This window comes from Taeniopygia guttata, chromosome 20 (assembly GCF_048771995.1).
Source record: "Taeniopygia guttata chromosome 20, bTaeGut7.mat, whole genome shotgun sequence".
Taxonomy (NCBI): Eukaryota; Metazoa; Chordata; class Aves; order Passeriformes; family Estrildidae; genus Taeniopygia; species Taeniopygia guttata.
The window spans coordinates 2,184,108-2,207,011 of NC_133045.1; the positions used below are offsets into that span (position 1 = coordinate 2,184,108).

General features: G+C 38.8%; 1 protein-coding gene across 8 annotated transcripts in view; it reads left to right on the forward strand.

The window, feature by feature from the left end:
- Positions 1–22,894, forward strand: part of ITCH (itchy E3 ubiquitin protein ligase) — a 58,973-nt gene extending 36,079 nt beyond the window's left edge. For 4 of the 8 annotated variants that reach the window (XM_072916901.1, XM_041720177.2, XM_041720175.2 and 1 more), the window contains 18 exons: positions 450–619; positions 1,740–1,974; positions 3,173–3,268; positions 4,514–4,688; positions 5,545–5,611; positions 7,151–7,235; positions 8,725–8,853; positions 9,491–9,563; positions 10,930–11,001; positions 11,592–11,680; positions 12,322–12,481; positions 12,763–12,896; positions 15,095–15,235; positions 16,910–17,030; positions 17,997–18,101; positions 18,324–18,420; positions 18,784–18,856; positions 19,510–22,894. In XM_072916901.1, the coding sequence (XP_072773002.1) occupies positions 450–619; positions 1,740–1,974; positions 3,173–3,268; positions 4,514–4,688; positions 5,545–5,611; positions 7,151–7,235; positions 8,725–8,853; positions 9,491–9,563; positions 10,930–11,001; positions 11,592–11,680; positions 12,322–12,481; positions 12,763–12,896; positions 15,095–15,235; positions 16,910–17,030; positions 17,997–18,101; positions 18,324–18,420; positions 18,784–18,856; positions 19,510–19,609 (2,122 nt within the window). In that variant the 3' untranslated portion in view covers positions 19,610–22,894. Of the gene's footprint in view, positions 1–449; positions 620–1,739; positions 1,975–3,172; positions 3,269–4,513; positions 4,689–5,544; positions 5,612–7,150; positions 7,236–8,724; positions 8,854–9,490; positions 9,564–10,929; positions 11,002–11,591; positions 11,681–12,321; positions 12,482–12,762; positions 12,897–15,094; positions 15,236–16,379; positions 16,882–16,909; positions 17,031–17,996; positions 18,102–18,323; positions 18,421–18,783; positions 18,857–19,509 lie in introns of those variants that run through there. The other 4 variants (XM_041720178.2, XM_041720176.2, XM_030288480.4 and 1 more) reach the window with 3 other exon arrangements.
- The last annotated feature ends 10 nt before the right edge of the window (positions 22,895–22,904 follow it).

The window sequence follows — 22,904 nt, forward strand, 5'->3', positions numbered from 1 at the left end:
CTCATTAGGGACTCATGGGCAGAAATAGCTGAGCAGCAAAATCCAGAGCCTGGACCTAAGGGCAAGTGTATCAAATTGGGAAATGAAAGAGAAGATTTTGATGACAGATCTTATATACATCTATTTCACTACCTTTCCATCAACTAAGGTTTCAAGTACCTCAGGAGATAAACTCTGAGTGTGTTTATACAGATGTGTAGATACTTGGAATTATTGTGAGTGTTATAAATGCATTCTAGTGTCTTTCACATGTCTTTTCAACCCCACTGAAAGTGTCCCAGGCCAGGCTGGATGGGGCTTGGAGCAGCCTGGTCTAGTGGAAGGGGGCTGGAGCGAGATGATCTTTAAGGCCTGTCCTAACCCAAGCTCTTCCATGATTCTGTGATCTGCAAAGTTTCATGTCACCCGTGCACTACTAGAACAGTTCTCTGTGTCTTTTCCTGCAAAAGGACTAACTCAAATGGCCTTGAAAACGGTGAGGATGCTGCTTCCAGTGAAAACAAGACTGTTAATGGCAGTGACTCTCCGTTACTCACAAATGGAAACTGCAAACCTGCCAGACCTCCCAGGCCTGCCAGGCCCCCGCCCCCCACTCCCCGCAGACCCCCGTCGGTCGCTGGTACGTCCATCAGGCTGGGCACTCCTTGAGTGAGCATAACTGTTTCTGCTCCTGATGTTTAACTGCACTTTGGATGGTAAATTCTTTGGCAGGTCATTTCTGAAGGAGTATTTTTTAGCTTGCATTTGGTACAAGTTGTTTAGTCACTGTTCCCGTTACTGGAAATTTCTTGTTTCCACGTCTGCTCAGGGGTGGTGGGAGCCAGTGATGGTGCTTCAGAGAATGGAGCTGGGACCAGGAGAACACAAGTGAGTGCTGCTGATGCACTAAAGCACCCACTGAGGGTGACATGAAATCCACTGAAGGGTCACAGAATTGCCTCAGGTTGATAACACTGCATTCTGAGATATGAGTTATTGGTTTCCACAACTGCAGTTAGATTCTGTGAAGCTGCAGCATTTAAAATATTCATTATTCTTCTCTGCTGAAATTGATAGATTTTTTTTTTAATCTAGTTATTTAAAAACTACCTGAAGGCCACTAATTCTGAAAAGTTACTTGATGTTTTTTGGCTAATTCCTTTACCCCCATACAATGCACTGCTTCTGTAGTCTCATTATTACAGTTGATAAATGCTCAATCTGGATGGGCCCTGCAATACAGTAATTACTTTAAAAGGTTAATCCAGTACAGTTAGTTAATGAGACTTGACCTGTGTTCAACTTCTAACCCCACCGACCAAATGGCATTAAGATACAACTGAAACCATTTAAAGAATGTCTGTGTTCCCCTTCCATTGTGATTGTTACTTTCCATGCAATATCAAATCTCTTCTTGAAAATTTTATGCTTATCATCACCTAAATTATTGTTCCAAACAATAAATGGAAAAGAATTAATTCATTAGTACAAAGAAGTAGTTTTTTATCATCATTCAATGTTTACAGAATGCAGACAAGGTAAATATTCATCAGAAACACCGAAATGCTGTTGGTGGCAGTTCTTGAATTAAAGCATTTTTACAGCGAGACAGAATTGCTGTTCAGTTTTTGTTTGAGCTACAAAATGTGGCTGTGGCGCAACAGTTCTGGCAGGTTTGCTTTTGTAATGTGTAACTTCTACAATAGATTGGTGATAAATATCAGTTAAAGGCTGTTTCTTTTCTTTCTTTGACATCATAGCAAGTGCAAATGGTCCTTCATCCACATCCACGGAAAGCGATGGGGCCAGTGCAGGATCACTGGCTGGTACAGCCTCAAATACACCTTCAGAGCAGAGCCCTGAGGGGGCAACAGCTGCAAGCACAGCTCCTGCCACTCCTGCACTCACCACTCCTCCAGTGTCAAGACAAGTCCATCCAGTAAATCCTTCACCTCAGGCTCTTACTACAGTCAGCCAAGGTCCTCTTCCACCTGGGTATGGGTTTAATGACTTCTTTCTCCCCATGTGTGCTGACTTTTCTGGTTTTACTTTATTTTACTTACAGTAGGTGTAAGAAACTATAGATAATGTCTGCCTTCTGCTGCCTGATAAAACTCGCCCAATATAAATTTGGAGGGTTTATAACTGTTTTGTATGGTCGGTCTTCAAGCATTCAAGGAAAGAATTACTTCTGATACTTATCATACATTCCCATGTCAGTGAAACATAGATTTAAAATAGTGTGACAGCTTGTTGTCTTAAACTGAAATAAAGTCAGGTAGGAAAATAATGGTACGGATAAGTAGATGAAAAGCTGCTATTGCAGGCCTGAAGGTTTGGATTTCATACTGCAGCTCCTGAGAGTAGCATGGACATGCTGCTGTACTTTGGGTGCATGTAGAATTTGTCAGATGGTTGACTTCTTGCCTCAAAGCTCTCAACTTTAAAAAAAACAGCAGCAAAAACACTTCTGGACTCTCCGAGTGAGGGAAATGAAAATCTTCCCAATGTGAGGTGAAATTAGTGAATTACCTGCCTTGATTTGCAGGTAGTGGAACCAAAAGGTAGGAGTGATCTGAATTACCTCACAGGATAATGGAAATAAAGAAGTGGTCTTGAAAACAGCAGTTTTTGCTTTATTATTTTGATATCAACAGAAATGGCAAATAGCTTTTTTTTCCCTGTGATGTTACACTGGATGCAAATACAGGGGTAAGTCATTACCCCAAATACCACATGTGCAGAGAATGTGACCAGTGCCCTTACAGTGATTTCTGCATATACTTGATCACTGAAAAATGTGCATATATTGAATTAAAGCTACTCTAAAAGGGGAGTATGATCTGTAGTTGGTTCTGTTCAACAGGTTATTGATACACTTGATATTGGATACAAAATTTTGCTAAAACTTTACACCTAGGCATGAATTTGAGCTTCTGTTTCCCAGAAAGGTGGTCATGTACAATGTTTGTTTGGTTTTTTTTTAGTTGGCATAGAATCACTGTTAATATGAATGGTACCACTGTGTGCTGCACACTGTTCTGGTGCATCTCATGAGCCAAGGATTAGTTTTAAGCATTTTGTTTAGAAATAAGCATTTTATGGAAACAGATGTTTCACATCTTTATGCTGTAGATGAATGGTTAGCGTAGTTTGATCTGGTGGAAGATTAAACTTTTTGATCTATTTTCAGTTGGGAGCAAAGAGTAGACCAGCATGGTCGAGTGTACTACGTGGATCATGTTGAAAAAAGAACAACATGGGATCGGCCAGAGCCTCTTCCTCCAAGGTGAGCCAGGATCAGCCATACGGTCATCTCAGATGTCTGGGTTTTCAGGAATTAATTGCCTGACAGTTTGGTAAAGCTGGAGCAAATATTTGAAAACAGAAATGTGAACCCAGTTGCTCCAGGTGTCTCCAAGGAATGCATATGGAAAATAGTTGAATGTTCAAAAAGAGCCAAATCTGAACTTCCTGTCAAAGATTAGGCAAGTGCATCTTTACTGACTGAGAAACACATTTCAGTTAAAGACAGTAGAGTAAAAGAACAAAAACCACAGAAAAATATTTTGGCACTGAGGTAACTATCAGCTTGAGCAGGAATGTTCTTGGTTACCTCTTATCCCGAGGTTACTGTTTGCAGGCCTTTGATCTTGTCTCAGGGCTCCCAGCTGCCAATTTATTATGCACATAGAAACCAACTTCTGTTATTAAATTTCTGCAGCTTTTGGCATAAGAACAGTCCGTGATGTTAGCTCACCGTTGCTGTTTCTTATTTTTTAACAATATAAGAAAAGCACCAGAGTTGTTCTGTTGCACTTTTTCATCCTCAAATGGTTCACACACTATAAAGAATTACAAAGTGAAAATGTGGGATGGTAAAGAGAACTTATTATTAAAGAACAAAAACTGGCAGTTTCATAAATGGAGCTCACCTGTCATGTTTCAAGTTATTTTGAACTTTTTGAGCAGATGAACTTGTATGTTGCTTAAGCTTACTTAGAATAGGAATGTTTTCTTTCAAGTTTTCTAAGTAGTACTGATCTCATATGAGCTGAAAATTAGAAAAAAAAAAAAAAACTCAAGAAAATCAAAACACCAAACTCCATGCCCAAACCTTTCTTTTCTGCTGAATCAGAGTATGAGGAAGTCTTGTGTTGAATAGCTTAAAACGTCAGTGGGTTTGCTGTGTTTTAGGAGCAACCAGCAGGCTTGTGTTACGGGCTGGGAGGGATAACTGCAGTGATGCTAGCACAGTATGGACAGTGGTCTAGACAGCTTTTGACAACTATTTCAAAAAACTCTAAAAATACTTTAAATTGCATGGGTCTGACTTTGTATAGTGTGCAACAAATAAAAGTGATTCTCATAAAAAAGTCTAGTTCTTGCATAATTTTAGCAGAGGGTACAAGGAGAAAAAAGCTGCTGATAAGCCCATGCTTTCTGTTCCCTTTCACCACATTGGCCTCCAGGTGCCTCTGAGCCCTTAAACTGCCACCTACTGACAGCTGTGGCTTGTCTTTTTTCCCCAAAGCTGGGAGCGACGAGTTGACAACATGGGGAGGATTTATTACGTTGACCACTTCACCAGAACGACGACATGGCAGAGACCGACGCTGGAGTCTGTCCGGAATTACGAGCAGTGGCAGCTCCAGCGCAGCCAGCTCCAGGGAGCCATGCAGCAGTTCAACCAGAGGTTCATATATGGGGTAAGGAATACGTGGGTAAGTGAGGGTTAGGCTGGTTTTGGGGTTTGGGCATGCCTGTGGGTGACCTTTCCCCATAAAGGCAGCAGACTCTCTTAGTTTATGATAATGTATCTCTATGTGAAGCATGGCAGGGAGGGCTCACTTTAATGTTAGTTCGTCTCCTTGCAGCCAGCACATGGGGTTTAGTTGTCACCTCAATATAGGGCTTCTTGGATAAAATTTATACATGATATTGATAAAGCCTTTGGTGCAAAACAAGCTACAGCTTAGTAATAAGCTGGTTTATTTGTGTAGTATCTTGTGTTACTCTGGCCAAACACATGGGAGGAAAGCAATGTATTTCTGTTCTGGGTAAAATAAATTTTGCACAGTGGATGTTAGGAGAGCAGGGAAATTGAAAATAATCCTTCCAGCATTTTTACTCCATTGTTTGTCTCTGAATAGCAGACATTGGATCACTCGAACTCATGCTACTCATGCTCATCAACAATGATGTAGGTTCTGATTTGCTGTATGTGTGAGAATAAAATGGAGCCTGTACGTGGTGGCTAGGGTGAACTGTACTGAGTGCAGGAATTAAGTTTCTGATTGCTTTGGGCACTACTGTACTAATTTCCTCCTGCTAGGCAGGGATACTAAACAAAGAATTATTATTTCTTGGCACTGTAGTTAATTAAGCATGCCAAGGTCACCAAACTGGGCCTTCTCTGTGGAGGAAAATAAATAGTTGGCATCTTTGCTTATGTGTAACATTAACAAAAATGCATTTACTTCAGTAATTCAGGATGGCTATGGTAGAACATCTGGAAAGCAAATGACTAGTCATTAATGCCTCATTTGTTCATGTGACTTGCAGAACCAGGACTTTTCATCCACACAAAACAAAGAGTTTGATCCTCTTGGCCCTCTGCCACATGGATGGGGTAAGACTAACTTCAATGTGTTTTGTAATGCAATGTATTAAATATTAAAGCATACTTCTGCCAAATTATTTGTCAACTGTTGTAAGCTAGTTTTTTTTAATTAAAATCTACATTTAAATATTTTAAAATAAGATCTAATCAAATGTGATATTAAAACAGAATTCTGACTAGGCTATGCCATTTCAAAGTGGTATAGAAACTAAAAAGTGTTCTGGTTTGCTCCACTGATAACAAGTGTAATAGCTGCTTTAACACTGTCAACCTTTTGAGGCTTTTTCATTCCGCCCCCCATCCCGTTCTGCTAAATAAGGCTTCAAATCCTCTCTAAATCAAGCTGCTAAATTCTTTCTCCAATACAACTCTTGAAGAGTTTTGTTGGTCTGAGAATGTTTTTTTATTGTGACAACTAACTGCTTCTTGATTGGGCCCTCTCCCTGGAATAAATTTATTCTTGTACTTTACAGGGTTGATAATTTACAATTAATACAAATTTTGCTGGGGTTTAATAAAAAAATAGAAGTGTAAAACTTCTATTTATATAAACTATAAACTTTTATATAAACTTCTATTTATATCTCCTTTCTGGTGTGATGATAAAGTAGATAAAAAAATTCAAGTTTTATGATACATAGGCAAATCTCTCAGAATTCTCTTGTGGAATTTGGAGCAAGTAATTACTTGGCAGAATTGGACAAATGGGACCTGAGTTTTTGGGTTCATCTGCTTTTCAAACAGAACTATTTGGATTTTTAGTCCTGGTATTGATGCAACTTCGTGCCATGAAGCTTTTGTTCCCCACACTTGTGCTTAGGTACATTACATATAACATTTCACAGAAAGGTCTTTAGGCTGGCAGTGTCCAGGAAATGGCAAACTGAGTCTCCACATCGTGTGGAATTCTGCTGTCAGGCTGATAGGCAAACGCCTACTTACAGACTTCTCTTGGACACTGAAGCTTTTGAGCCGTGGTAGTCAGATTTTGATACATTTTTGTAACTTGTCTCTCTTGCAACACTAAATAAAAATGGTTTGAAGAGCTGCAGAATGATACATAGGAGCAAGTCAGGGTATTTCTCATAGGCAGTGTTAGGTCAGTGTATGCCCATGGCTCATCTGAGAGAAAATATAAATGGGATTTCATGGAAACTGCCTTGACCATGTTTTATTTCCTGCTATAATTTGAACTTGAAGCCCCCTTGTACTTTCTTGATACTTCTGAGTACATCTGTTCCCTCCTCTGTGTTTGCTTTCTGTGTTGCTTGTCAGGCACATCACAGTATTTGACAGAGCTGAAGTTTTCTGTGGACAAAACAACTCACAGTTTTCCCTGTTTCCAGTTAATTTCTCCTACAATTGAAAAAAAAATTACATAGTAAGGAATAAGGTCAATGAAAGTGAAAATATGTTCGGTCAGAGGAGGTACAGAGAAACCTGAGGGCAGGAGAGGCTGGGTCTGGTGATTGATATTATATATTTCATATAGTCTCAGCAATATATTGAGGAGGGAATTGAATTTGTTCTCCTTTTACATCTTTTCAGAAAAGAGAACTGACAGCAATGGCAGAGTGTATTTTGTCAATCACAACACACGAATCACTCAGTGGGAAGACCCCAGGAGTCAGGGGTAAGAAATCAGTTGGAGCTGCATGTATGGTGAAAATGTATATGATACTAAAATGTAGCCAAGTAAGTGAGAGTAGAGTGAGCCAGGAATTGCTGCCCACAGGTGAGGCATGGATTGTGCTATGCAGACATCAGAGAGCTCAATAAAAAAGTTCAGATATTGGCCAAAATGGAAACTTTCACAATATTACTGTGTCATCCTACTATTACCTGGAAAGCCTTGGTCAACAGTAAGCAATAAAGTCATTCCCCAGGACAGCTTCTACTTTTCATAAGTAATCAATTACATTTGTCTAAACATTTGTGTCATTGGTGGAAGAAGAGATTTCCTTCGTAGGATGATGGGATAGTGCGGAGTCTTGAGTAAGACTTTGGTTGTTTCCCACACAGTTGTAGAATCACAGAATGGTTTGGGTTGGAAGGGGCTTTAACCCCATCTCTTTCCACCCTCCTGCCATGGGCAGGGACACACCTTCCACTATCCCATATTGCTCCAAACCCCATCCAGCCTGGCCTTGGACACATCTGGGGAAGGGTAGGAGACAGAAAGAAGACAAAAAACTCTAGCACCTTTCCTCACACCTCTTAAAAAAAGAGGAATAAAAGAGACAAAGAATTTGGGGCACTACTAGAAACACTACAGTTCTGTTAATTTTGGGCTCTGTCACTGCAAAGTCTTTGAGGTAAGGAATGGAGGCAGGAAGTTGTGGGTGAGATGTGTTCAGTCCTAGCTGCTGTTTGAGCTGAAAACATCTGCTTGGTGAAGCAACTTCACCTGTCCTCCGTGGAGGAGGGGAAGGGGGACAGCCAAGGCTGTGTGAGAGGGGTCACAGCTGTAGCCACTCACCTCTGCAGCAGCCAGCTGTGGGGAGCAGTTACTCTTGGAGCAGTCCAGCAACAGAATGTTTGGGCTGCACAGTCAGAACATGGTATTTATGGGGGGAAGCCACTGGGGAGCACTTCACAGTGATACTACTCAGGTCTCCCCGATATATTGAGATCTGCTTTTGTGTATAGCAAAACATTCTACATGATCAGTATTTGCATTTTCTTTTATTTTTGTCATTCTGAAACATTATTGGCTGCTGTGCTTATGCATGAGATACCAAAAGCTGCTTATTAAAATTATATCAGTTTTTAAGTAAAAGCCTTATAGTTAAAAGATAAAATTCTGTTGTTTGTGAACAAAACAATAAACCTTCCTTACAGTTTTCCCTTAAGGTTTTTTTCTTGCCTTTATTTAAGGTATTGCAAGCAAATCAGCTAATGTTTACTTCACCAGTCCTTTTCATCTAATTGAGAGCTGACTGCAAATTTGGGGGGGGGGGGGGGGGGGGAGGACAGGAGTGGAAGCTAAAATAAATCCAAAAAGAAACTTTCTCAATCTGTAGACTTTGTAGATTTTCCAAGATGCTTACTGTCTCAGGTATTACTCAATTGACATAACGGATTAAGTTGGTCAGTTCCCATGTATTTTCTTGTATCCGTAGTCAGTTAAATGAGAAGCCCTTGCCAGAGGGCTGGGAAATGCGATTTACTGTGGATGGAATTCCCTATTTTGTGGATCACAATAGAAGAACCACTACATACATAGATCCCCGCACAGGAAAGTCTGCTCTGTAAGTGTTCTCAACGTTTTACTAAGATTTCAAAAGTCAAGTTTAGCACATGTCATTTTTGAAATCTTTATTTTTTTCCTCTTACTACATTATTAGGCAGGAAGGTTTTACATGGAGCAATGCTTCTTAATTACCTGGATTTTTCGTTCACTGAAAGTCCCTGAAGAAGGCAGAGTTCTGAACACTGCAGAATCCTTCTTGCCACATAGTGTATGAGATTTGAGAGTAATGGAGGAGCTGCATCTATCGTGTTGATGACCAAATCCCTTTCTTAGAGTTACTAGTCTCTCTCTTCAAAAGAGACCCAACCCTCTCTTTTTTTTTTAGGAACCAGAATGAAGTTGAAACCAGAATTTATCTCCCGAGTTAACTGAATGTCATCCCTTCTATATTGTTAGAATTTGTTTTTTACAGTTAATGTTCAGGTAGTGTTTTAAATGTACTGTTAAGCACTTCACAGTTTACAAAGGAAGATTTTTCCTTTTAGTTTAAAAACAAGAAATTACACCCCAAAATTAAAAAATGTGACTAGATAGCCACCTAAACCATACAGCTGTATAACTAATACATTTGCAGGCTTTTGCTTCAGTTACAAAAACTCTTGGAAATTCATTATTTTCCTCTTTTTTGGTTGCAGAGACAACGGACCCCAGATAGCTTATGTGCGTGATTTCAAGGCTAAGGTCCATTATTTCAGATTCTGGTGTCAGGTATGGATTCATTTTTTGGCAATTTTTGCTTGCATTTTTGGTTTTGCTTACATGCTTTTAGTGCCTTCTTCAGTGCCTTGCAATAAAGGGAATCAAACTACTCTAAGGTTAAAGGTGAGTTAAATTAGGAGGGAGTAAATGCAAGAAATGTATAATCTCATGTAAGCTTTAAAGTGATGTAACTTTTGGCTTTAAAATGTTTTAGAATAAAGGAAAACATCCGTTTCCCTACTTTTTTTGAAGTGGTGGGCTTCTGAATAGTGTTTTCTTACTACTGTTAATACAGGAATATATGGAGGCACAGTTTTTTAGAGTTAATACAAGAGCTACTTTCTATATGAATACCACTTCTGGCAGAAAATGCAGGGCACTTGTGACACAACAGACGTGTCTAAGCACTGAGGGATATACTATGGTGCACATGGGGTGCTCTAACATAATACCAAATTCCAGTGTGTCAGTCTTGGTCCTCTAAGCTCCTTGTATCAAGAGATGAAGTAACTTGATGTTTAGGAAAAAGTCGTTGGTTTAAATGTTCCAATTTTCAAGAGTCACTGAATTATCCTTTGAAAATAGTGGAGAGACTGGCCTTGTTTTTCACTTAGAATTTTGTGCAGTATAGCCTGGATATTCTAATTTTTTATTAAATTAATAGAATCACAGAATGGTTTGAGTTGTAAAGGACCTTAAAGATCATCTCATTCCAACCCCTTGCCATGGGCAGGGACACCTTCCACTAGCCCAGGTTGCTCCAAGTGCCATCCAGCCATGGATGTGGCTGCCAGGGGCAGCCACAGCTTCTCTGAGCACCTTGTGCCAAGGCCTCCCCACTCTCACAGGTGCTGGGAATTCCTTCCCAATATCCCTCCTAACCCTGCCTCTGGCAATGGGAAGCCATTCCCCATGTCCTGTTGCTCCAGGCTTTTGTCAATAGTCTCTCTCCATCTTTCTTGTTGGTCCCTTCCAGGTACTGGAAGGCCACAATTGGGTCACCCTGAAGTTTCTCCAGGATAAACAATCCCAATTCTTTCAGCCTTTTCTTATAGGAGAGGTTCTTCACGTGTCTCATGAGTTCTGGGGTAGAAAGTCTTCCTCAGTTGGAATATGTTACTGATCTTCATGTTTTCCAGTATCCTGTAGGAGTGCTCCTGTTCTGAGCAGCATCTGGTGGTGTGTGCATGTCACTGTAGATAGCAGTGTTGGAACCAGTTTGTTCTCGGGTTAAATTACAATTCAGATACCTTGATTGCTGGGTTTGTTTTATATTGATTGATGAAATTCAACTGTACCTTTTAATATATACAACAAACTGAGTAGTGGAAACTTCAGTGATTGTACCCTTCACATCTAAAAAATTTCCTTTCAGCAACTGGCAATGCCACAGCACATAAAGATCACAGTGAGCAGGAAAACATTATTTGAGGACTCATTTCAGCAGGTATTGTGTTAAGACATTGGAGTAGTGGGCATGAAAAGTAGTTTTATTAAATTTATTCTCACATGTAATTTTTGCACCTTTGATGTCTTGCTAATGTTACTTTAAGTCAGACTAACAAAAAAAATTAATAGTTAGGCTGCATTCACACTTGCAAGATCATGCTAAAATACGTAGTTCTGGCACTCATTTATCTGACAAAGGTGATTTTTTTTCCTCAGAATGATTTAAAATCTGAGATTTTGAGGAGACTGCTGGGGCAGAGCAGCACCCCATTCTCAGGCTGTTTTTTTGTTGTACTTATGTTTGTGCATTTTTCCTCACAATGTGTTCTACTAGCATGGGCTACATACAAAAAATATATTACGTTGATCTTAATCTGGTTGCCTTGAAATGAGCAATTTTTTGTCAAACAAAAATTATTTCTGTACACCTCAGGTTAAAATGTTAAGGTTTTGTTAAAGTCTGTAGATCCTGATTAAAGTTTTTCCAAATTATTAAACGCTCTAATGCTTGTTAGAAAATAGTATTAATTCTAACCAGTGTTTATAGCTGTTTTCTTAAAAAGAATTGATTGTTTTTCTTTCACTAAGATAATGAGCTTCAGCCCTCAGGATCTCCGGAGACGTTTATGGGTTATTTTCCCTGGTGAAGAAGGTTTAGATTATGGAGGTGTGGCAAGGTAAACTATACTGAAGTGGTAGATAGTAACTTGTTTTGCTAGTGGTGATGTGATGGCTTGCCCGAAGTACTTAACTGCAGTGCTTTCACAGTAGGAGTGAAGTTTATTCCTTAGCTTGGAACATTTGAGGAAGGCAGTTCTGCAAGATGTTTGCATGTCTTAAAACTGTGTAAAATGATTTTCAGCTTGCATTAGGAGTTACTTTAATCATCTCCACGATTAAAGAGATGCAGTTTACTGAACTAAAGTGAGCCTTTGACCCAACTATTAATGTCAAAGTAGAGTTTATTGCAAAAGTGAACAGAAACTGACATTTAAATCCAAAGTCTCGACTGGAATGTAACTGGGAAGTGCATATGTTAATTGTCATTCCCTAACACTGGATGTTTAGATCAGTGGTAGACTTGTAATGTGCTCATTAGGTAAGAGTGGGTTTTATCCAAGCCATTGACAGTTGTGTATCATTGCAACTTCACATTTTAATTTGTAATTTGCTGTAGTTTCCCTTTGGTGTCAGTGTGGGCCAGCTGCTCTCTGAGGAAGGAGGCCCAACAAGGGCCTGAGTCAGCATGAGTTAGCTACAGTAATTTCTGCTGTGATTTATATTTTGAAATGTGTTTTTATTGTTTGTGTGATTTCAGGGAGTGGTTCTTTCTATTGTCACATGAAGTCTTGAACCCCATGTATTGCCTGTTTGAATATGCAGGGAAAGATAACTACTGCTTACAGATAAACCCAGCCTCTTACATCAACCCAGACCACCTGAAATACTTCAGATTCATTGGGAGGTTCATTGCCATGGTAAGTCCTATAGCAGGAAACAGATCTGTCCTGTAGTTTTCCTATAAATAAATACTGTGCCATCAGATGGATAATGAAAAAATCCATTTTTGAGCTGACAGTATCAAGTGTTTTGGCTATAACTCCTGTTGGTGTAAGCTACTTCAGCATATTGACAGTGATGGTACTCAGGTTGGTTTAATTCTTTAGCTATCAGATTTCATTGGCACACAGAACGAATGTTGTCATATTAAGTACTGAAGCATCCTTTGCATTATTTTGTCTGTTTTTGTGTTCCTCAGGCTTTGTTCCATGGGAAGTTCATTGACACTGGTTTCTCTCTGCCATTCTATAAACGTATCCTAAACAAGGCAGTAGGACTCAAGGATTTAGAATCTGTTGACCCAGAGTTTTACAACTCTCTCATCTGGGTAAAGTGAGTTTGACTTCATTTTGTTCTTGAAATAGCAATACAATGGTTTTCACTTCTGCCAAGAAGTAGATGTAAATCTATTGCTAACAACCCCACAGAAAAATATAATCTAATGTTGCAGAGCAGTATGGAATTTTTACTGTGACTTTAGATACACAAAGAATGATTTGTCGAAACAGAATGATTTGTTGAAGGACTGATTTGTTGAACCAGAGCCTTTCTGGTTCGCTGAATATTCCATGCAGCATCTTGTGTTGTGTTTTTATTGGCTGTTATTAATTCTAGTTAGACATGCAGATGTGGCAGTGTTGAACGTGGTTACAAATAAAATGGCTTGAGTAAATTTGACAGAGACTTCTCAGATAACTGATTAAAAGAAATCAGCAAAAAACCATTTAATGTTTCTCCAGTACTGGTTTAGTTAGAAAACAAAATGTTTAGTACTACAAGAACATGAAGTTAACAAATGTAGTTTATTATTTACTACCACATAATTCTTCTGTTAGTCACACTTGCAATTTGACTTCAAGGTTGGTATTGAAGATTTAATGCTTTAAAGAAGTTCTAGCTGTCCTGTATTTTTGCCCCAAGCTTAATGATTCCAGACTATTCCTACCTGCAGCCTTCTGTGTCTGCATGGTCAGGCACCTCTCTGTCCATGCTCTTGTGGAGTCCTCCTCTCCACTCTTTTGCAAATTCTTCTCCAGAGACTACCAAGTAAAAAGGATGTGGAGTTTCTAGATCACAGTTATTCTGGAATTATGCATTACAGATATTTTAAGAAATTATTTTTAAAACCCCTTCGATATAAAGCATTGTAATTTTGTACTGATTTTGTCATAGGAGGATACCACATGATTTTGTCCATGGTTGATGTGCATTGTTTGTTTCGGTTACACTGATTGTTTTCTTCCAGTTAAAAATGTTAACAAATATATTAGAAGAAAAAGAAAGACAAACTGAGTAAATATTTTTCTTCAGCTATAATAAAAGCATTTTGCAGAAAAATTAGTCTTTCTTGTGACTAGAGAAAAAATATTTCATTTAAGAATCACACTAAGAATAGTTTTAAACATGGTTTGAAAACTTCATAGAAGGGTGAGACTAGATTAGGTTTTGAGATGCAAAACTAAATATATAAGCCAAGATTTTAATCTGTAGTGGTGATTCTTGGAAGGTTCATATTAAATACTGAGGAGCAGAGAAAGCAGCATGAGATATTTAAGAATTGGGATAGGAATTTTATTTGGTTTTCAGAGTTCTGCACTCCATGGATGTGCTGCTAATGTGCTTTCATTTTAATTCAAAGCAATTTCTGTAGTGATAGAAATCTTCTAGGCTGGAGTGCAGAAAAAGCTTTACCCCTTTGAAAAATCACTTAACAATGTAAAAATTGGAGAAAAGGCTTCAGACCTTCAGGGCTGCAGAGTCCTCTCAGTCCAGATGCAAACTTCAGAACAGCTGAGCCTCCTTTTCTGTAGAGTTGCTGGAGGTACCCCTGAGGAAAGGACTGCACATTTACAGGGGAGAAGAACCATGTCTGTCAGGACAGACATAATTTTGTTCCTTACAAAAAAGCAAATTTTATAACTTTGCAGGCAGCATTCCTTGGCAGTTGAATCAGGGGGCTGTTTTTCTCATTTCCACAAGTTTGAGGATTTCACAGATTGACTGAGTTTGGAAGGGGACTTTTAGAGATCATGTGCCAAACCTCGGTGCCCAAACTGAGCTGAAGCATGTAAGCTTTCATTTTAAAAGGGAAGGATGATGAAATAAAATCAACCTTTCATCTGAAGCCTTCCCTCCTTATCCAAGGTTTCATGCAGTACTGTATATTTTGGAAAGATGAAATTCACAAGTGCAGTTGTATCATGGGGCTCAATAAACTATAGCCATGTTTTCAAGACTGGCATTGCTGTGTATGGGTCAGGATAAATATCTTGATTTTGCACTTGATTTTGGAGGAAAACGATCATCAACACATCTGTATATAAAGGCAGTTCTTCACTTTCCAAAAGCAAAAATCAACATATATAAACTCCAGGACTTCTGGCAAGGCCATAATTACTGTGTAAGGAACATTGCTTTATCCTGACTATTTAACTCCAAACATTCTACCTTAAGGTTCTTCATGCTCATCTCTTCTGCTGTGTGCAAGTTCTCAACACAGTTATTTAAAACTGTATTTTTTTTCCTTCCAGAGAGAATGATATTGAAGAATGTGGCTTGGAAATGTTTTTTTCTGTTGATAAAGAAATACTAGGTGAAATCAAAAGCCATGATTTGAAGCCAAATGGTAGCAACATTCAGGTCACAGAAGAAAATAAAGAAGACTACATCAGGTAAGAATAAGTGAAGACTTTAAAATACTCTGTCATTTTCTTTCAGTTCTAACAACAAAAGACTGTCTGTATCATTTAAAGCATTACTGAACAGTTGCTGATGCTGGCAACAAGTGGCAAGTGTTTGAAAGAGGAATATTGATAGAAATAAGTTTCTAAAATCCCCTTTTCCTAAAGATCATGGTTAGAAGAAAGTCCATTTTTTTCCTAGAGTTATCTCAGTTTAGCAGAATACCATGATAAGAATTGTGACTGTCATATATTTAATGAAATGTTACATCTGTTTATTACTATAATTACATTGCTTTATAGCATGCTGATGTTCTAGCCAGCCATTTCTGGTTCATATGGGGTCTTGAGGGGTTGTTTTTTGTTTGGTTTTTTTTGAGAACATATTTGGATGTTTTTCTGAAGATTCTTACTTTTCAAAGATACTTGGAATTGCTATTAGTTTTATATGAACTGGTCTTGTAGGTGTAACAGTGTTTTGAATTATGCCATAGGTTGTGTTGTCATAAAGTAAGGCTCATATTTGCAGCACCAAAATGTTTTAAAGCAATAGATTGAGTGAAGGAGCCTAAGAGTGATTAAGGAATAAACATGTGAACAGTGACCTGCTTTGTCCTGAAATGTCCCCTCCTTCCTCAGTGTGCAGCAGTTACAGCATCTCTGATTTAAGGTGTGAACTTCCACATAAAAGCTGGGAGGATGTGCTTGCAAAAAAGTCATCACACATTGCAGGCACAAAATAAACTGAATAACAAATTCCTCTTTGTTACAATGTGTTCTGTGAAGGCTTTTTCCATAGGCAGGGGGAGGGAGTTGGGAGTGGGATCTGTTTTCATCACATGAGAAATCTGCAGACATTTCGGTGATTGACAAAAGAGATGGTGTTTTCACCAGAAACATACTGGCATTTGGCAGGAGGGAGGATCTGCAGAAAATCATTCTCTGGTTCCTAGGAACCCAGGGAGAGCTCGAATTACAGTTTAATTCAGTTTCTTTTGCTGTACTCCAAGTCCTGCTTTACGTCCCCCAAGTTTCTACAACTGAAATGAGAAATAGCCAACTCTTCTTTAGACTCCAGCACTCCTGACAGGTTAGGCTTGAATTCAGCATAATATCTGCTTCTCCCTGGGTTCAGGTTCTCCGGGTCTCCTGCCTGCTTTTCACCCTTTTATTAATGGAGAGTGGAGTTTCTGCCACAGAGCAGTTTCATGATTAACAGAAATATGGAACTTTCCAAATGGACATAGTCACTGCTTGGTAAGCTGGCAGTCCTGCTGCTCTTCACCAGTACAGCTTGACTTGTTTTTTACCTTGTCATGGATAACAACTGAGATTTCTGGGGAGAATATCAGACAAAATCTTCAAACACCTTAGGACTGCTGTGCTCTCATTAATGTAATCAGTGAAGAGATGCTGCCTCCTCTTTGAGTCCAAAATACTTCTGTAGCAGAACAGTTGAACACTTAGGGTAACTTAGAGAAAAAATGCAATCATTTGCACAGAGTAAAGGCTGCTGATAAAATTATATGGTGCTCTATCCCCAGAACTTTCCAGACTTTCCATGTTTTTTTTAACTTAGCTTACAGTTCATCTCAAAATAGGTAAAGATGTGGACTTGGCTTAGCATGAGCCATTTAAATGATATTGGTGTGTCTTCTTTTCTAGGCTAGTAGCAGAATGGAGACTGTCCCGAGGTGTTGAGGAGCAGACACAGGCTTTCTTTGAAGGCTTCAATGAAATACTGCCGCAACAGTATTTGCAGTATTTTGATGCAAAGGAACTGGAGGTAAAGGATTGCTTGGCTATTGCTGGATCCAGGTCATTACACAGAAAATAAACTCCAGTTAGTGCATCTGAAGGACAGAACTCTCTGAGGCTAACAACTCTGTTTCATAGAGAATATGGGGGAAACTTCATAGAATAGTATTAGATTAATGTGCTTTCCTTAACTTTCCTTTTTGCAGCCAATTTAGATGTTTCTAAATGCCAAGATTCTGTCAGCAGAAATTTCTTTCTTTGTTTTTGTGATTCTTTGATTTGCCTGTGTTCAAAGAATGAGTAAACTTGACAGAATGAGAGATAAAGCCAGATTGATATGCACTGGATGGTTGCATATAGATTGGGCCAAGTTCTTGGTTTGGGTTTGTTCTCTCAAAATAACACTTTCTGAATCATTTGTTCAGTTTGAAAAGTAAAACCGTCAAAACAAAATATCCCATCCCAAGTGAAGAATTGTATGGTTGGGCAAAGATAAACTGGCTTGAATGTCTACATAGAATCCCAGAATGGTTTGGATTGGGATTTTAAATAATCTTGTTCCAGCCCCCTTCCATGTGCAGAGACATCTTCCACTAGCCCAGGTTGCTCCAAGCCCTGTCCATCCTAGCCTTGGACACTTCCAGGGATCCAGGGGCAGCCACAGCTTCCCTGGGCACCTGTGCCAGGGCCTGCCCACCCTCACAGGGGAGAATTTATTCCTAAAATTGCAAATGATTACTCCATGTTCACAATAGAGATGCTCTCTAATTTGTGGCCTCTCCAAATACACTTCATGAACCAGTCTTTGAACCACTTCATCATCAGTCTTTGTTTATAGACGTTTTGGATGAAGTTTAAAATTAAAACCAAGTGCACTGTTATTGCAGGTGCTGCTAAGTGGGGGTCCAGTTGTTCTCTTTTGCTGTGTGCGAGGTGACAGAAGGAAAGTGGAAATTTGTACTCCTCTGCTTATTTCCCTTTTTCTGCCCCAAAGGTGCTTCTCTGTGGAATGCAAGAAATTGACCTGAATGACTGGCAGAGACACACCATCTACAGGCACTATACTAGGACCAGCAGGCAGATTGTGTGGTTCTGGCAGGTTTGCAGATTTTTCTTTATTCTCAGACCAGCAGAAGTTACAGAGCACAGCTCAGTGAACAGTGGTCAGAACACTGAGCACACCTGCAGAGTGCAGATAGAAACTTACTGCTAACCCATCTGTTCCCAAAAGCCACATTACTGTTCATCTGTGGATAGTGATAATGTGAAAATCTGAAGATTGAATCTACCCCTAAATTTTATTTAAATTACTGTTTTTCAGTTTGTGAAAGAAATAGATAATGAGAAGAGGATGAGACTCTTGCAGTTTGTGACTGGAACATGCAGATTGCCAGTGGGAGGATTTGCTGACCTCATGGGTATGTATTAATAACCCTTCTAATGCAGGAGAGACTTCTAAAAAGAACCTAATTATATATTTACGGCATTTTAAATGTGTTTTATATTAAATGCTGTTTTGTAAGCCATGCATATACTTGAACTATGATGGAAAAAGATGAAAGGAATGTTTAAACCTATTTATTGCACTTTAAAATCACTCCAAATTGATGCGTTTCTCCACATGCATACTTTGATCTAGGCAGAGCTGTAGAGTGAGACAAATGTCCCTTCTCCATGCAAAAAATGGAAATCCTGTCTTTATTTAAGCCTTGCATGCTTCAGTGTGTTACAGTGATAGAAAGGTAGCTGGACTATGCCTTGTCTATTGGAATTTGTTACAGGGAGCAATGGACCCCAAAAATTCTGTATCGAAAAAGTTGGAAAGGAAAACTGGTTACCCAGAAGTCATACCTGGTGAGTACATAACAAATCAGAATATTGCTATTGCTCTGGTTTTGGTGACCACAGTCTGCTGTGACATTTTAGTAAATGGGTAATATGCTGAAATGGTTGAGACTCTGTGAAAGCAAACACAAATTACACCAATGAACTATGTTGTTGAATGATGGCTGAACTTCTGAAAAGGTCTCGTGGCATGGAATAGATTCCACTGGGAATTCCATGGATTTGTGTAATATATTACTGAACAATTAAGGTCATTACCAGTAGTGTTTAACAAGGTTGGGACTGTCTTTTATCACTGCACTCCTTAATAAAATAGTCACTTTCACACACTTCTAGAGAAAAGATCACCTCTACTCTTTTCTTTGGCTAGGCAAAACCACACAAAATGAAAATTTTGTATCTGAATCATGACTCTAATTAACTACCTAGAAGTTGGTTTTCCTCCCACTAGGAAAAGTTAATGAAAACTATCACTGTATGAGTACTCGAATACTAACCTCTGCCCTCAGAAATACATACATTTATATCAGTAGTCAGCTTTTTCGGGGTATAGATCCCAGTCTCCATCTCCACAGCAAAAATTCCAATCACCCATATTCATAATGGATTTTTTGTTCCTATTGAATTCTTCATCAGTACTTATGTTTTTTTTTATTTTGCAGTTTCAATCGCTTAGACCTTCCACCATATAAAAATTATGAGCAGTTAAAGGAAAAGCTGTTATTTGCAATTGAAGAAACAGAAGGATTTGGGCAAGAGTAGCTGAAATTTGCACCTTGAAGAATGTGAACCCAACACGATGTATGTGCTTCACTTCTTCTGCTTGTTGCACACTTCATTGTAAAGTAGACATGACTTGGATTTATTTAACAGTACTAATGTGTAAATAAATGGATGTTATCCTGAGGTTATCAGCCTTAACTCTGGAGTTCTACTGAGCACTTTCAGAAATCAAATGCGCAATCCGATATGGCTACAAGTGACTAATGACCAGAGTAGAGGTTTAGTACAGCTTTGGGCTCTGCTTTGTTTTACCATTCATTAATTAGAGTGTGTCCTTAATGACTGACAGATTTTTAACAATAGTTTTCTTTCCTTTTTAGTAGCATTTTTGCTACTGATGTACTGGGAAGTTCATTGGTAGCTGCAATGCTGCAGCAGCATCCTGAGCCTCCTGACAGCAGTGTCAGAGCCAGCCTGGATCCACCTCTGTGTCATGAGCAGCTCCAATCCTTAAGCTCCTTTTTCTAACTCAAGTGTGGCCAGACTGTTTTTCCTTGCCTGGAGTCTGCTCACGTGCCAGCTGGACTGAAGCTGCTGTTAAGGGGGTGTCAAACTGTGGCACAAATCCAGGGCATAGCTTTGCTTTGGTTTATCCCCATCCTGCTCCTGTAAGCAAAAGAGATACCTGCCCAAAGTGGTTGGAACACTGCTCTGTGCCTTCTGAAGGGTTCAGAGCTTTGCTGTGTAACACATTTTAACTTTGAAATCAATATTAACACTGTGGTACTTCACTTGTTTTGCAAAAGACAAGCCTAGCTGGGATTGCACTGATTCCATTGAGGTTCCTGTTTGCAGGCTGTTTGTCAGCAGTGTTAATGGACATTACCCCCGGTGTTTTTCCTACATGTTGCAGTCAGTTTGCTCCAAAGAGTTCGTTTGGCTCTCAGGAAGAAGCACAAAACAACTGGATTCAGAAAATGATCCTACTCATCATTTCTGTGGATGAACTGATGTGTGAGACTGGCTGAGGCTAAGAGGATTAAAAAGTTCAGACACGGATTACAGGTTTTTGGGAAGCTGGAGCATCAGTAAATGTTCTATTAAGTTTGAAATTAAAGTTTTTGGGGAGGTTTCTAAGCTTTTACCCACTTAGCTGCTTACAGCTAGTAACTTTTGTAGCAAGCTCCTGTTGAATTAACATCTGTTATTTCCTTTTAGAATCTGTTAATTATTTTCTGGTTTACAATAACATTTTGCATTACTGCTCCTTTAGACTGAATGCACTTTTTGGGTCTGGTCAGCCCTTTCCCTTCCCCCGAAGGGAGGAAGTCAGACACCAGTGAAATGAGCTGTAGCCACAGTAAGAGACCTGACACTTGAAATAACATGTAGCATATACTAAAGCAAACCTGCAGCTCAGAGCACTGGGGAGGAGCTGCATTAAAGACTCTCTCAGATGACAGAGCTGAAACAGGACAGTGGGAAAGTGTAAAACTGAACATTCAGTCTGGAAAAGAGTATTTCTTTCCTGCTGTTGTATCCATCTAAACTGCAAGAGGGAAAAACTGATTCAGGCCTAAGAAGAACCAAGACACTACAGGTTGAACTGACTTCACAGGTGTGTCAGGGCTCAGTGATACATGCTTTGGGGAAGGCAGGAGGGTGGGACTTGTCAGGCTTAATTGAAGGAAGGCCTGGGGAGAGGTGCTGATGATACAGAAATGCCCCTTATCTAAAGTTTCATTGATGGTGAGAATTCACCTTCAGGTGTGACTGGGAGGAGACTTACCAACTTCCACAACATTTGGATCTATGACAGTATACAGTTCATGAGAAAAAAAAGGCCTTATATATATTTTCTGTTTATATTAATTCTTACCGTGAAATGTAGTTATCTAACATATTTACAAGAGAGATTAAATTAAGCAAGATAATGCAAGGTTAAGCTATGAAAAATAGTCTATGTTCTGCATATTGCTTTACAATTCGTGTAGGGAACCTAGAACTATTGTTCATGTATAAATATCACCCAAAAGGCTGTCAGCCCTATATTTTTAAAATAAAGAGTAGTTATAATTGAAATAGCCTTAGCCCTAGTTCTATAGGGTTTGGCTGTTGAATATTTTTATGGTTGAAATGTTTAGTTCAGGAAAAACATACCTGCTTGTATATATTTTTGATGTCCAGGATTCCACTTATTCCACTGTTTCTTTAATTTAAATGGCATGTTTATATGTCTTTTCTGCTGTACCAGGATGGGAGAAAGGGGGCTGGATATTCCAAGCACCAGATATTATTTAAAATTATTGCAAATAAAGAATTAATTGAGGGGAAAAAATAATCAATCAAACATTGGATTTGGCCAAATAGAAAAAGTTTAAACTTTACAGTGTTACATTGACAATATTTCTGAAGGCACAAGTTCTGATTCCTTAGGCATTTGACTTGTGAATACTAACAAATCTGTTAAATTTTTACAGCATGTTGTGTAGAAGTTAAAAGGAATTATACAAGCCACTGGTGCACATTTCAGTTCTTTCTGGGGATCTGGTGAAGCAATACAGGGATGAGCCCAGAGCAGCTGCTATCCCAGATAACAGGTTTTTGTGGATTGGATTTACAAGTGAGATTTTCAGCAGAGATTAATTAATTTGTCTCCCACTGCTTCAACTGTTTTAGCAACCTGAGCTGCATAAATTCCTAGTATGTCACAAATGTACATTCATATGCAACTGTCAGTTGATCCTAATTACCAAGTATTAAAAGAAATTTTTTCTCATTTCTCATTTTTCTCATTTCTCATGAGAATGACATGAGAAAATGAAATACTGAGAATTAATAAAGCCTTACTTATACAAGTAGCTCAGGAACTGTTCATTTATTAATGACATGCACAGTAAATACATTCTTTATCTGATCTAGTATGGAAGTTTGGGGTTTTTTAATCCAGTTGCTTGTGTTTAAAAAAAAACAACCTTTTTTATTATTTTGAGAAAAATAAAAAGTTGTTTGGGGGTTAGGGTTTTTTTTTCTTTTTTAAAACTTTTATTTTACTACATGCTGCACTGGGTTTGTAATCTCAACTCTGTTATATTGGTATCTCCAGCCCCCTTTTTTGTGGTGTCTTTTAATTTTCTCCAAGAATCACTGTTTGTGTATATGTGCTCTAGTGAACTAATGTAGAAACTGGGATCAGCAGCACTGGATTGTAAAATACTGTACTGAAATTCATTGTTGGTATTTCCTTGCATTGTAATTTCAAATACTCAGGTAACTGTAACAGTATCTCAGTAAGTCAAATACTTTTATAAAGCTACTTAAAGAGCTGGTGGTC